The sequence below is a fragment of the Boleophthalmus pectinirostris genome, unplaced genomic scaffold, assembly GCF_026225935.1.
Source record: "Boleophthalmus pectinirostris isolate CB_2022bp ecotype Guang Dong unplaced genomic scaffold, ASM2622593v1 HiC_scaffold_12, whole genome shotgun sequence".
Classification (NCBI taxonomy): Eukaryota; Metazoa; Chordata; class Actinopteri; order Gobiiformes; family Gobiidae; genus Boleophthalmus; species Boleophthalmus pectinirostris.
In genome coordinates, this window is record NW_026571018.1 from 31,094,698 (window position 1) to 31,108,647 (window position 13,950).

General features: G+C 39.4%; 1 protein-coding gene across 1 annotated transcript in view; it reads right to left on the minus strand.

The window, feature by feature from the left end:
• The window catches only part of LOC110153967 (rho GTPase-activating protein 26), a 228,014-nt gene that overhangs the window by 30,380 nt on the left and 183,684 nt on the right, over positions 1-13,950 (minus strand). The window contains exon 20 of the mRNA XM_020917897.2: positions 13,143-13,320. Within this exon, the coding sequence (XP_020773556.2) occupies positions 13,143-13,320 (178 nt within the window). The remainder of the gene's footprint in view (positions 1-13,142; positions 13,321-13,950) is intronic.

Below are 13,950 nucleotides of genomic sequence, written 5' to 3' on the forward strand. Positions count from 1 at the left end.
AGGAATGCTGCACTTTTCACCTTGTTTTCAAATGGTTTTGGGGCAATTTATTGCATCACTAAGGAGTAATTCTGCTAAAAAACGTATTTTTCCAACTTTAAGTCACACTTTTTTTAATGGTTTGGGTGTTTCCTGCGACTTATGCTCTGGTGCGACTTATATATAACATTTTTCACAATGACAGCCGTGACTGGCTTTAGGCTTGTGTGTCAGTATCTGCTGCATGTTTGTATCATGTCAGGCGATCACAACATTACTTCTGTACCAGTGAAAATAAAACATTCAAGTGACTTCAGTGACACCGAAACCATCCTATCGGGATTCAGAAAGACTGGAATAATTCTGACTGGAACTGATGCTGAGTCTGACGACAGCTACGCAGAAGAGGAAGCGGCGCTCTGTTTACCTCCAGAGGTCGCGGAGTTGCTCAGAAGTGACACCGAGGATGAAGAATTCAATGGATTTAGTGATTTGGAGTGAGATGGAAAGTTTGTTAAACTTGTTCTGTTCTGTTGTTTATGTTACATTTATCTGAAGAACTGTTCATATGTGACGTTAACAGCCTGTTGTTCTCTGTTCTATTGTTATTACTAGAACTTGGCTTTCAAGATGAAATATCGGTTCCTAGTCTCTGATTTTATAAAATAAATTTCCCCCAAAATTGCGACTTGTAGTCCGGTGCAACTTAATACATTAGTAATTACATTAATTACAAGAATATTTTTATTTATTTATTTATTTTCGCTACCACCCTTACTCTCTTACATCTTTTCTGTTTAATTATTTACCTACTGATACACACAGACACACACACGCATGCACACGCACACACACACACACACATACACCTTGATGTATGCACTCCCTATTCCAGTCAAGTTCAAATGTCTAATGTCTTTTACTGTTTGTACTGTCTCTAATATCAGAATAAAAAAAATAAATAAAATAATAAATAAACTCTGTTACTAAAGTTAGACTTAATCTGAACTTTATTTTAGCACTGTTTGACCAGAAGGAGCTGACTGCTTGGAACTACAACAGGTGAGATGACTGTGTTCTTAAAAAAGTCTTTCTCACACATAAAATTGCAGTCACAAAGTAGCTAGTGTTTGCCAATAGTTTTTCAATTAGTCACTCTCATCTTTTTGCTGAAAATCAAACACCTAAAAAAACCATAGACACCTGTACTGATAGCAGGCTCCTGAAAATGTGTTTGTTTTCTCAAGAACTTTTTGGGGTCTTATTGCTAATGTGTGCACTGTGTCATTATGGTAACTAATGAACATTCCATGATGAAATTAAATAGAAATACACCTGTTCCTGTGCTTGTTATAATCTAAGGCTACTTTCAGACTGCAGGGCTTAATGCTCAATTCGGATTTTTTTTGTGTGAAATCCGATGCTTTTGCGAGGTCGTTCACATTTCCAATTAAATGCGACTTGTATGTGATCTCCAGTGTGAATATTAAACAGCCCAAAAGTGTCCCACATGTGCACTGGAGGACATGATGACGTGTTTATGGAAGTTGTCCAAACACGGATGCGAACATTGAGCACCTGGCGATTTTAAAGTTTGATTGAGAAGGAGAAGGACGAGGTTTTTGGCCTTGGCGTTTTGTGGGTTAGTCCGTTGAAAGGAACGAGACGTAGCCAAGAGTGGTGGGATAGTGACGTGCTTTGCTTCAGTGACATTAACTATTTTCATATGACGAGAAGAACGTTTGTGTACATTTTTTCGTTTGTTGATGACGTGTAGTAATCATGTCAAAAGATCGGATATGTATCAGTTTTAGGAGCACATATCGAAGTGGCCTGGGTCGCATTTGAAAAGATCGGATCTGTGTCATTAAAAGATCAGGTACAGGTCACATGGGGCCAAAAAATCGGACTTGGGTCACTTGAGGCTGCAGTGTGAACGTAGCCTATGACACCTGTGGAACAAGTCTTTCTGTGTTAGAAAACTGCTGTGCACAATGGGAGCTGAAGTGGCCATAAACATCATCACGACAAAGAGCTGTGCAGCCGTCAGCACCTGCGATGGATAGCTGCACATCACATTTTCGAGTGGCAGTTTTCTCTTTTTCATTTGTACCAAAATGACTACACAAAGCTGCTGAATCCCACGTGTATCACTGAGTAGGAAAATAAAATTAGAGAACTAAGTAAGTACAGGGCAGTGGGCGTATGTCGGAGGCGGTGAAAATGGGGATTGAAAATGGCACAAATTAGCGTCTTGAAAATAAGTGATTATAATATAACCTCAATCCTTGTGTCTTTGCGCTGCCTTCCTGTTAATTTTAGAATTGATTTTAAGATGTTGTTGTTTGTTTTTAAAGCTTTGAATGGACTGACCCCACGGTACATCTCGGACCTCATCCAAACTCACTCCCCTGCGCGCTCTGAGGTCCGAGGCCCAGCTCCAGCTCATGAGGCCTAAGACGAGACTTAAAACCAGGGGGGACGGGGCCTTCTCTGTGGCCGGCCCCAAACTCTGGAACAATCTGCTCCCCCACATCCAAACGGCCCCAACAGTGGAGTGTCTTAAATCTCGTCTTAAAACCCACTTTTATTTTGTGGCTTTTAACACCGCGTGAGTCGTGTGATCCTCTGCATCTTTTATTTATTTAATTTATTTTTTATATATTTTATTGTTTTTATTTATTTACTGCTATTTTGTGGTTTTGCTCTTATTTTTTATGATACTGTATCGTCAAAAGTCTCATAATAATATTTGTACAAACTCACAGACTGAAAACACGTGGCCTTCAGTAAGACGGATACACTTTACAAATCTGGACTAATTGCTCAAAAATATATTAGATTGGTTACTTCAGTTTATCATTTGTAGAGATGTAACAAACATAGGGAACTACATATCCCATGATTCATTTCAGTGCAGACAACATGAAGAAATATGTTTTTTACTTGAATTCTTGGGATTATGACGGAAATAATTCACACCAAACTCTTGTCAAGGTATTTTAAAAGCAAAAAAGTGTCCCATTTACAACTAGAAAAGCACTCAGAGAGCGCAGACCTCCACCAAGGACTACAGTCCCCCTCATATTAATTGTGTTTCCATAAATATTTGTCTCGTATCTTTCAATTTGGAATATGAAAGAGGATCCCATTGTCCATCCCTGAGTCAAATTTCATGGGGTTTGGTCAATAATTAACCGAGATATTGAGAAACAAAATTTTTGGCCCCATTTACCACAATGTTAACTAAAATTTCAAAGTGATCCAGAATCCAGGATTTCTTCCGGATCACCCCCAAAATGAAATCAGTTCTTCCTTTTCACATTCCCAACAAATCCTGAAAATTTCATCAAAATCGGTCCATAACTTTTTGAGTTATGTTGCTAAAAGACAAACAAACAAACAAACAGACAAATGCCGGCAAAAACATAACCTCCTTGGCGGAGGTAAGTATATTAGCCTCTTCAAAATATCGCAATAAATATCGTACCATGAGATGCATATTGTGATAATATTGTACCGTGAGATTTTGATATCCTTACATCCCTAAATCTGAATGCTTAATTTATCATTGTATTATTATTATTGTTGTTATTACTGTGCATTTTTATTGCACTTTGGAAACTGTGAAATGTGCTCTAAAAATAACATGGATTGGATTGGATTAAAAATTGCTCAAACATGCATGAATCACTCCAAATACAACTCTGACAAAAGTCTATTTTGCATAATACATCAGTTTTGAAATATAATAAATTTAATATAATAAGAATGTATATTTTTGTTTGTGTATTTGTACTGACTGAATGTGAGGCCATGATGAGACACGCCTGTTTTCTCCAGCTCCATATTGGTTTAAACTCAAGCTAAAGGTTCTGTTCATCAAGATTTTGTTCAATATTAAAGTAATCCATGCTTCTTACGGACTGCGTGAGTGTTCTGAGAAGCGAGATGAATGTTATTGCTGGAATATCCCACAATAAGACCGATCTACTTTTATCTACATTTACTGAATTACATGTTTTTTATTGCTTGAAAAACCTTAAATGCATACTTACTGCGAGTGTGCATCTGACCTGTAATGCCATACTGTGGGACAACCATAGCAACAACATCTGGAGACAGAAGAAGTTAGGTAATGTGTCTTTAAGGGAGTCAGTTCAGGTCTACTGTGGTTTGGCAAGGTGACTGACATGACTTCCTAGATTATCTGTATGAAGATATTATTACTAATGGGCTCATGTTACACTAACTTCTTGGGTTCTTTTTAAAGACAATGCAGTAAAGTGTATTTACCTTGTTGACATGTTTCGGCTGCTAGCTGCAAGCCATCTTCAGAACTGTCACCGGTGTTGGTGGTGACGTGTCGTATATCAGCTGTTGTTACTTCCTGTAGGTGTGGTCAGCCTGATGGACCCGGCAGGTCGCTCAGACTGACCACGCCTCTCGTCGCCCGGTGTCTCTGGAGGAGGGTGTCCCAGGTGTGTGAAAGGAGGAACGCTCCGTCATCACGGTTAATGCTGTCCGTGCCTCGTTTTCTGATTTCATTGTCCTCCTTGATCCAGCGTTTGAACTTCTTGTTTTCCGATCCAATGACCCGAGCCCCGTCCCAATCCATAATGTGGTTGTTCCTTTTACAGTGTCTGATATGGCGGATTTTAGGTTTTCCTGTTTTGCTTTGTCTTTTTGTGTTCTGGTGAGTCTCCCTGACGTTTCCTTCTCGCATTCCTTCTGGTGTTCCTTTTTTCGGATGTGAAATGCCCGGCCTGTTTCCCCTATGTATGATTTATTGCATGATTTGCACTTGAATCTCGTAGATGGCATTGCATTTTTGTTCTTGTGGGATTTTGTCCTTGGGGTGTACGAGCTGTTGACGGAGTTTTGTGTATGGACCCTGCCAGGTCCATCAGGCTGACCACGCCTACAGGAAGTAACAACAGCTGATATACGACACGTCACCACCAACACCGGTGACAGTTCTGAAGACGGCTTGCAGCTAGCAGCCGAAACATGTCAACAAGGTAAACACACTTTACTGCATTGTCTTTAAAAAGAACCCAAGAAGTTAAAGTATATAAGAAGACAAAATGAACATCTTTTGCTCATGTTACACTATTTAATGAGCTATGTTATAATGTTGTTTCCTGATCACAAATACACCTGGAGTTCTGTTTTGTTTCAATTTACACGTGTTCACTAGAATCATTTGGATCATTTCAGCTCTGGCATTGTCATCCTCCACTGAACAAAAGGTAAAAGGCAGCTATTCATTTGAAAAGTAGACAGAGCATTTTGAACTTTGATGTAGACCTTTTTCTTCTTTCTTTTTCTTTCTTTTTTTTTCTGGTAAGCTACTTTTACAAAACAAAAATGCCAGAGAGATACTTATTTTAACAGTCACAAGAAATTACTATATTAAAAAAAACAGGTGTTACAGTTAGATGCCCATAAAACATAAACCATTATCCATTTATTAGCACTGTTGGGCAAGTTATCTCAAAACTGTAAGGCATTATTTATTACATGTTACTGTCATTTCAAAGTAATTAGTTACATTACAATATTACTGCATTTAAAATGTAAAGCATTACATTACTATTACATTACTACTGCATTACTTTTAAGTTACTCTCACTCTAACTGTGAAGATGCTGAACTTTTGCGCTGTATATGGACTAAACCAGGACTAAACCAGGACTGAACCAAAACTGAACCAGGACTGAACCAGAACTGAACCAGGATTAAACCAGGTCTAAACCGAGGACTGAACCAAGGACTGAACCAGGACTAAACTAGGTCTAAACCAGGATTAAACCAGAGCTAAACCAGGACTGAACCAGAACTGAACCAGGATTAAACCAGGTCTAAACCGAGGACTGAACCAAGGACTGAACCAGGACTAAACTAGGTCTAAACCAGGATTAAACCAGAGCTAAACCAGGACTGAACCAAGTCGGAGCGGAGTTCTGCGCCGGTCCTTTTGCTCGCGGTCACTCGACAAGTCTACACGGGTGCATCTCTGGCATTTCACCGCTGCTGATATCGCGGTGATTTTAGCGAATTTGTATGAGGAAAAACCCACTACTTCAATCCAGGTTAAAAAAGCATTGTAATGCGCTTTACTGACATTTGTACAGAGTAAAATATTATTATTTTTTTCCCTGTAATGCCAAACATTACTGCGTTACATCAAAAAGCAATGCATTACAGTAATTCGTTACTTTTATAACACATTACTCCCAACACTGTTTATTAGTGCACAAACTTACATTAAAAAAAAAAAAAGAAATAAAAAATAAAAAAAATCTAGCCAAGTTAAGATGAATTTAGAAAGTTTTATCATGATTTGAGTAAATTTCACTTGACAAGTAAAATTATCTGCCACTGGAACAAGACATTGGGTAATTAAAATATGAAAAACACTATAGTTAAAAAACAACAACAACAACAAAACACTTATTCCATTGGTAGATAATTTTACTTGCCAAGCCGAATCTACTCAACTAAAGCAAAATGTTCTTAATTTAAGTCATTTTAATTTAGCTAGTGTTGGATTTTTACAGTGCAGGCATCAAAATGATACATGTACAGTGGGAATAGGCATGTAACCTAAATTTTACTTATTCAGCACAATTTGTAGGATTTCAAAATCCCTTGGAGAGTGACTTGGAAGTGGGTGGAGAGCTACTGGTAGCTCCCGAGCTGCAGGTGGGAGACCCCTGATGTAGACAGACTAATAAAAAAGGATTAAGTGTGAATGAAACATAACACAACTCTAGTTATGTTTTTGATGACAACATTATGACGTGGCTTAAACCTCAAGAGTCCATTTTGCGTAATATAGAACCTTTTAGAGGAAAAAGTGTGTGTAGAAAGAAACTATAGATTACAATTCGATAACACTTACTCATTTTTTTACTAATTAGTTGCCTCCAGGTTTCCCACGAGGCCTTGGTTTAACAAAATGTCCTGGTTTTGACACCAGAATTATGGGCGTGTGATTGATGAGAACGGGCCCAAAGGCATTTCTCCACGTAAAAACAAACGAGGAGTCCTTTTCAGAACTGAAGCGTCAAATCTGAAAATAACCCCGGGCAGGAGCGAAGACGCATCCAAAGACAGTTAACCTTTGACCCCTGGACCCGTCGGCTGTTCGACAAAGGCACGACAGATCTCTTCTTGGAAACTGCTGACAACTGTACAAACTCACAGACTGAAAACACGTGGCCTTCTAATTGAACAAAAATATACTGGTTTTACAGGGAATCAGTGACTTTGGTTTAGCATTTGTAGGGATGTAACAATAACTGAAATATCGTGATATCGTATCGTCAAAAGTCTCACAATAATATCATGGGCTGTCACAATATATCGAATCACAAGTTCCTTTTCTTGGTTTTATAGAAGCAACATCTTATAAATATTGGGAACTACATATCCCATGATTCATTTCAGTGTAAACAACATGAAGAAATATGTTTTTGACTTGAATTCTTGGGATTATGATGGAAATAATTCACGCCAAAATCTTGTCAAGGTATTTTAAAAGCAAAAAACTGTCCCATCTACAATTATATCAGCCTCTTCAAAATATCGCAATAAATGAACTTTTTATATATTCAGGGTTACTCTGTAGTTACTTGAACGATAAATAACAGCTACACATTTGGATTAATTCTGTCTTATTTTATTTTTGTTTTAAGGAAATAACTGCTGTTCGGCAGCTACTTAAAGCTACAGTATCAGAATCAGTATCGGAACTGAAAAAGCTGGATTGATGCATCCCTAATTAAAATGCATTGAAACTTATGTTACTAGGTTTTTTTTCAGACCAAGAGTTTGTTTTCATACCTGACAGTTTTGACTGGGTAGGGGTGTGCAAAAATATCAAAATATCGACATATCGTATCATTTAAAGTGATGATACAGTATCGATATCGGGTACTGCTGCTCGGTATATTGCCAAGAGTATTTTTTGGTTTATTTTACTAAATTATTTTGTTACAGCGCTGCAGTTTTGTTGCTTGTCTCGATGAAGGAAACTTGTTTATGCGACACATTTGACATTTTCACTGTGTTGATGATTAAAATATTTGTGTTTCATTTGAACGTTTGCACAAGAAGTGGTTTAACAGAGACTTTTAATATCACAGCCATCATTTAGTCATTATTTTTAACTGAACCGTATCAATTTGAAATATATCGTATTGAATCGAAAGCGCATCAAGATCGTACCGCGGTCTATGTGTGTGCTGATTTTTATACAGGTTTGGGCGCTGTCTTCTTACCGGTGGAGGACGGACGACAGCGCCATCTGCAGTCCGTCTTCCTCAGGACATTATCCCAAGTGTGTGAGAGTAAAAAAGTCCCCTCGTCCCGGTTTATCGTCCTGTGGGCACGTTTCTGTATTTCAAGGTTCTTTATTTGTCATTCAAACATGCGAGAGAAACACATGACAGAACGAAATGTGCTCCCCGAGGCCCAGTGATCCATAAAGGGTTAAAAAAAACAAAAAACAATAATAAATAAGCAATGTTAAAAAATAAATACATTTAAAACAACAACATTTAGCAGTCCAGTGAACAAGTAGTAAAACGTGGCAAGATAGAGAGAGAGGCAACCCAAGCAGGAAGTCAGTGTGCACCGTTCACAAGTCTGACAGCCTCAGGAAAAAAGCTGAACTTCAGCCGAGAAGTTCTAGCTTTAATGCTCCTCAGTCTCCTCCCAGAGGCAGAGGAACAAACAGATGGTGGGAGGGGTGCGAGGGGTCCCCCATGATCCTGGAGGCCCGTCTTCCACAACGCTCCTCATAAATACGTACCACACTGTGATGGACTGGGTCAACACAGTTTCCACTCCACATCGATAAAAAGACATGAGAGCAGGGAGGCCTAGTCCAGCAGCCTCGAGTCTCCTCAAAAAATACAGACGCTGGTGGGCCTTCTTAACAATGCCCGCTGCATTAGTGGACCAAGTTAGGCTGTCGGTGATGTGCAGGCCCAGGTACTTCCAGCCGGACACCCTTTCAACTGTGCCCATGACGTAGAGAGACGACAGTGAAAAGCTGTTCCTCCTAAAATCCACTATTAATTCTTTTGTTTTTGAAAGGTTCAGACAGAGGTTCGATTGCCTCTTTAATCCAGCGACAGTGTTTGTTTTCCTCTGTCCCAATGATGTTTACTTCGTCCCAGTCCATAATGAGCTTCTCTCTTTTACAGTGTCAGAAATGGCCGATCTGACTTGTTCCTGCTCTACTTTGTGTTTTGTTGCTCGTGTACGCTGAAACTTGATTTAAAAAAAAAAATCCTGCTCTGTACTGAAGGCACTCACTGTGAACTACACTAATACTATATCAAACGAAGCATGGCCAGATCAAACTGTACTAGAGTGGAAAACAATATCACTATATCAAGTCTTCAGGGTTCATGTCTCCAGGTGCTGTGTCCTGTACTGAAGATAAATAAACTCCTCTTGTGTTAGAACGCCAGCTTCATGCCTCTTCTTTTCAACTCTCTTCATCGCTACTTCACTTTATTCTTCAAAAAAAGTGGCACATATATCATAATTTTTGCTCCACCACAGCTTGAATGGATCTAAGAATTCAATATATCTGGAGTTAAACTAAAATAAAAGCAATGTATTTCCAAAACGCAAAATCATTTTTCGTTTGTTTTGTTATTATTATGGTATCATGTCTGAATCAATCTACCCATTACTATAGTATGCTTTACGCTTTGCTGTTTAACTTTACAAATGTGAGACAAATTAAGGATAATGAATGGCAAATGGTAAATGATGACATTTTTATACAGCGCTTTTCCACCTTCAAGGCAACCAAAGCGATTTATAACAAAGAATCACTCACTCATTCACATGCCCAATCATATCTTGGTTCATGAATCTGTGTATCATTCATTCATTCATTTTTCAATATAAAACCAAAAATAAGAAAAAGAAAAAAACAACAATTTTCTTCATTATTTGTCTCCAAAACCAAAATGAAAAAAGAGATAACAATTCTTTTTTTTTAGTTTTTGATTTTGAATGGTCATTTCCCATTTCACCAGGACTAAACCGTTTTCAGTTCTGGCCTGGCCCCAGTCTCAGTCCTGGTCTCAGTCCTGCTCTCAGTCCCGGTCTGGTCCCAGTATCAGTCCCAGTCTGGTCCTAGTCTCAGTCCCGGTCCTTCTCCCAGTCTCAGTCCTGGTCTCAGTTTTGGTCTGGTCCTGGTTTAAGTCCTGGTCTCAGTCCTGTTCTGGTTCCGGTCTGGTTCCAGACCTGGTTTAGTCCTGGTTTAGTCCTGGTTCTATCCGTATGCGGTGCAAAAGTCCGGCTTTGCAGTTTAAGTTACGGAAATGGCCGTTATCTGCTTTTTCCATTATTCGTTTAAACACAAAATCGAAAACTGAAAAAATGAATTGTTATCCGATTTTTCATTTTGGTTTCGGAGACAAATAATGAAGAAAACAGTTGTTTTTTTGTTTTCTTATTTTTGGTTTTATACTGAAAAACAAATGAACGAATGATACACGGATTCTCATCAATGTACCGGTCTGGTCCCAGTTTCAGTCCCGGTTTCAGTCCTGGTCTGGTCCCCATTTAAGTCCTAGTCTCAGTCCCAATCTGGTTCCAGTCTGGTCCTGGACCTGGTTTAGTCCTGGTTCAGTCCATATGCAGTGCAAAAGTCCGTCATCGCAGTTTAAGTCACGGAAACGGAAAACGGCTGTTATCTGTTTTTTGCATTATCCATTTAAACACAAAATCGTAAACTGAAAAAACTCATCGTTATCCATTTGTTCATTTTGGTTTTGAAGACCATAGCTGTTTTTTCATGTTCTTATTTTTGGTTTTATATTGAAAAACTAATGAACGAATGCTACACGGATTCTCATCTGTGTTCTTCCTGAATACTCAAATTTCAAATAATTCTCAGCACAATGTTCCTCAGGATTTATACAAATTCTTTAAGGAGTGTAAAGTCAGTCTCTCTTTGGTTATAATAAATAAATATAAGAGTGTATTTTCTGAAGGGGGATTTGAAGAAGCCGCTGCAGTACAGACCACACATAGCTGTATTATTGAGTTCAGGCCTGAGTCACTGGAGACTTGCACTTGACGGTTCAGTCAGTTCACAAATACGCTTCGTTTTTTTGCTGTTTTCACTGGCGTGTTTTCATTACAGCGCTCTGCAGAGGGGCTCAAATAAAGACACGGACAGACTTTTTCATTGGAACAAAACCCTACAGTCGTCATCCAATGGAAAGAGTGAGACATTTTGCCAAATTAAATTATACTTTTTTTTTGGATATGCATACTGTACTTCACAAAACTGCAATATATAAGCCCTTAAGTACAAAGTGAATTCAGTAGTCTGTAATGACATGCATTTATTCAATTACCTCTCTAACTGAATAAATGCAATGAAAGTTTAATGTAATACTGTGGGACATTTCAGGTAAAGCAATAACATCTCAATGGATAGAAGCATGTGGCCTTTAACTTTTCTCTAACTAAAATACACTTGCATTCTAACGTCTATAAAATGACTTTGATGTGTTAAAGTTAATTTTCGAGATTGAATGCATGTTATTTCTTCCAACTCCTGCTGTTAATTATCTCAAGTTGTTGTTCTATAAATTCAGTGAAGCGTCACTAGGAAAATGTGTGGCAGTGTCTGTTGGCATTTGTTGAAACACAAAGAAATAAAGCTTAGGTTTCTCAGGTTCTCAGGCATTAGTGTTATTCCACACTGATTTCCATGTCCGTTTATGACACTCATTATATGTCTCTGTACGGCTACACTATTATTCAAATGGAATGAAGGTCCATTTAACACCAGGCAACACGGCAAATGTGTCCGCTTTGGAGTTGGAAAAATGAAAATGGATTTTACTTTAAACGTACTCATGTCTCCAGTCGGTGTTTCTTAAACTGTGTGGTACAATCCATGTATCATTCCTTCCAGAAATAGGAAAAACGAAAAAACAACTATTTTTTTCATTTGTCTTCAAAACCAAAATGAAAAAACAGATTTTCGATTTTGTGTTTAATGGAAAAATAAAATAATGGAAAAAAACTGAAAATATTTGTTTCCCATTTTCGTGACATAAACTGCGATGCCAGACTTTTGCGCCACATATGGACTGAACCAGGTCTAAACCAGTCTCAGTCCCGGTCTCAGTCCTGGTCTGAGTCCCGGTCTGGTCCCGGTCTCAGTCCTGATCTTGTCCCAGTCTGGTCCCGGTCTCAGTCTCGGTCTGGTTCCGGTTTCAGCCCTGGTCCCAGCCTGGTCCCAGTCTCATTCCCGGGCCTCAGTCCTGGTCTGGTCCCAGCCTGGTCCCAGTCTCATTCCCGGCCTCAGTCCCGGTCTGGTCCCAGTCTGGTTTCAGTCCTAATCAGCCAACAGTCTACGCGAGCACACCTCCAGGCCCGTACTGACACTCAGTCCTGGTTCAGATCTGGTTCAATCCTGGTTCAGTCCCGGTTTAGTCCTTGTTTTAGTCTTGGTTTAGTCCTGGTTCAGTCCTGGGATCGATCTGGGTTTAATCCTGGTTCAGTCCTGGTTTATACCTGTTTTAGTTCTGGTTTAGTCCTGGTTCAGTCCGTATGCGGCACAAAAGTCCAGCATCGCAGTTTAAGTCATGGAAACGGGAAACGGCCTTTACCCTTTTTTCCATTATTCGTTTAAACACAAAATCAAAAACTGAAAAAACAAATTGTTATGTGTTTTTTTTGTTTGTTTTGGTTTTGGAGACAAATAATGTTTTTTCCTTTTCTTATGTTTGGTTTTATTTTGAAAAACGAATGAATGAATGATACGCGGATTTGTCTGCCTCTGGTGGTACACTGGACCTGCTGCATTTTGGGTAACTGTTTTATTTATAGACAAATCTATTCATAGTTTTGTCTTTCTTGTGGCCAAACTTTGTTGCAATGTCTGATCTCGACTGATTTCAGGATTTAAGATGGGTTGAGCCTGTTAGTATTTGGATTAGAGCCCACCGGGAATTCCAGGTGGTAAGAACTGCTGTTATGCTCTTAAACAAGACACTTCACTTAATATGAATGTGGCTATAGGGGCCAATGGTGCCGATGGACCCAGAGACGCTCCAGCAGACAGTTGTTGTAGTACAGTTGTTGCAGTACAGTCTTGCAGTACTCACAGTGAGCTGGGTCTGTTTTGCCTGCTCTCCTGCTCTCCATCTGTACTGGTCAGACTGTTCCTGGGGGTCCGGCCCTGGCTGCTGCCGCTGCTGCTGCTGCTGCTGCTGTTGTTACAGTTGGCGGTGTTGGACTGGAGCTCTGCCACGGGAGCGCTCACCACACTGTTCCTCTTCTCACCTACGAGAAACACAACACTCTCAGTCTCCTCGGCCAGAAACCGGCGCTACATTTATCCAAGCACTCAAAAGTCTGTTCTGTCACTGTCTGGAGCCAAGGCTGCAAAGCTCCTGTTATGTCTATGATCTTTCTCTCACCAAACACTCATATAATCTGGGTCAAACTGAATACTTGTTTTACAGCTTTTTATACACATCTAAAATAAGTATTAAGAGTATTAAAAGATCGGTCAGACTACACATGACAGGCTCACATACGTACGGTAAGTAAGTACACTAAATCACTGTCTCTGCAATTTGGATTAATGTGTATAAAGTCTGAGAGACAGAGACAGAGAGAGAGAGAGAGACATAGAGACATAGAGAGCAGAGAGAGAGAGAGAGAGAGAGAGAGACAGAGAAAGAGAGAGAGACATAGAGAGAGAGAGAGAGAGAGAGAGAGAGAGAGAGAGAGAGAGACAGAGAGAAGAGAGAGAGAGACATAGAGAGAGAGAGAGAGAGAGACATAGAGAGAGAGAGAGAGACAGAGAGAGAGAGAGAGAGAGAGAGAGAGAGAGAAGAGAGAGAGAGAGAGACAGAGAGAGAGAGAGAGAGACATAGAGAGAGAGAGAGATAGAGAGACATAGAGAGA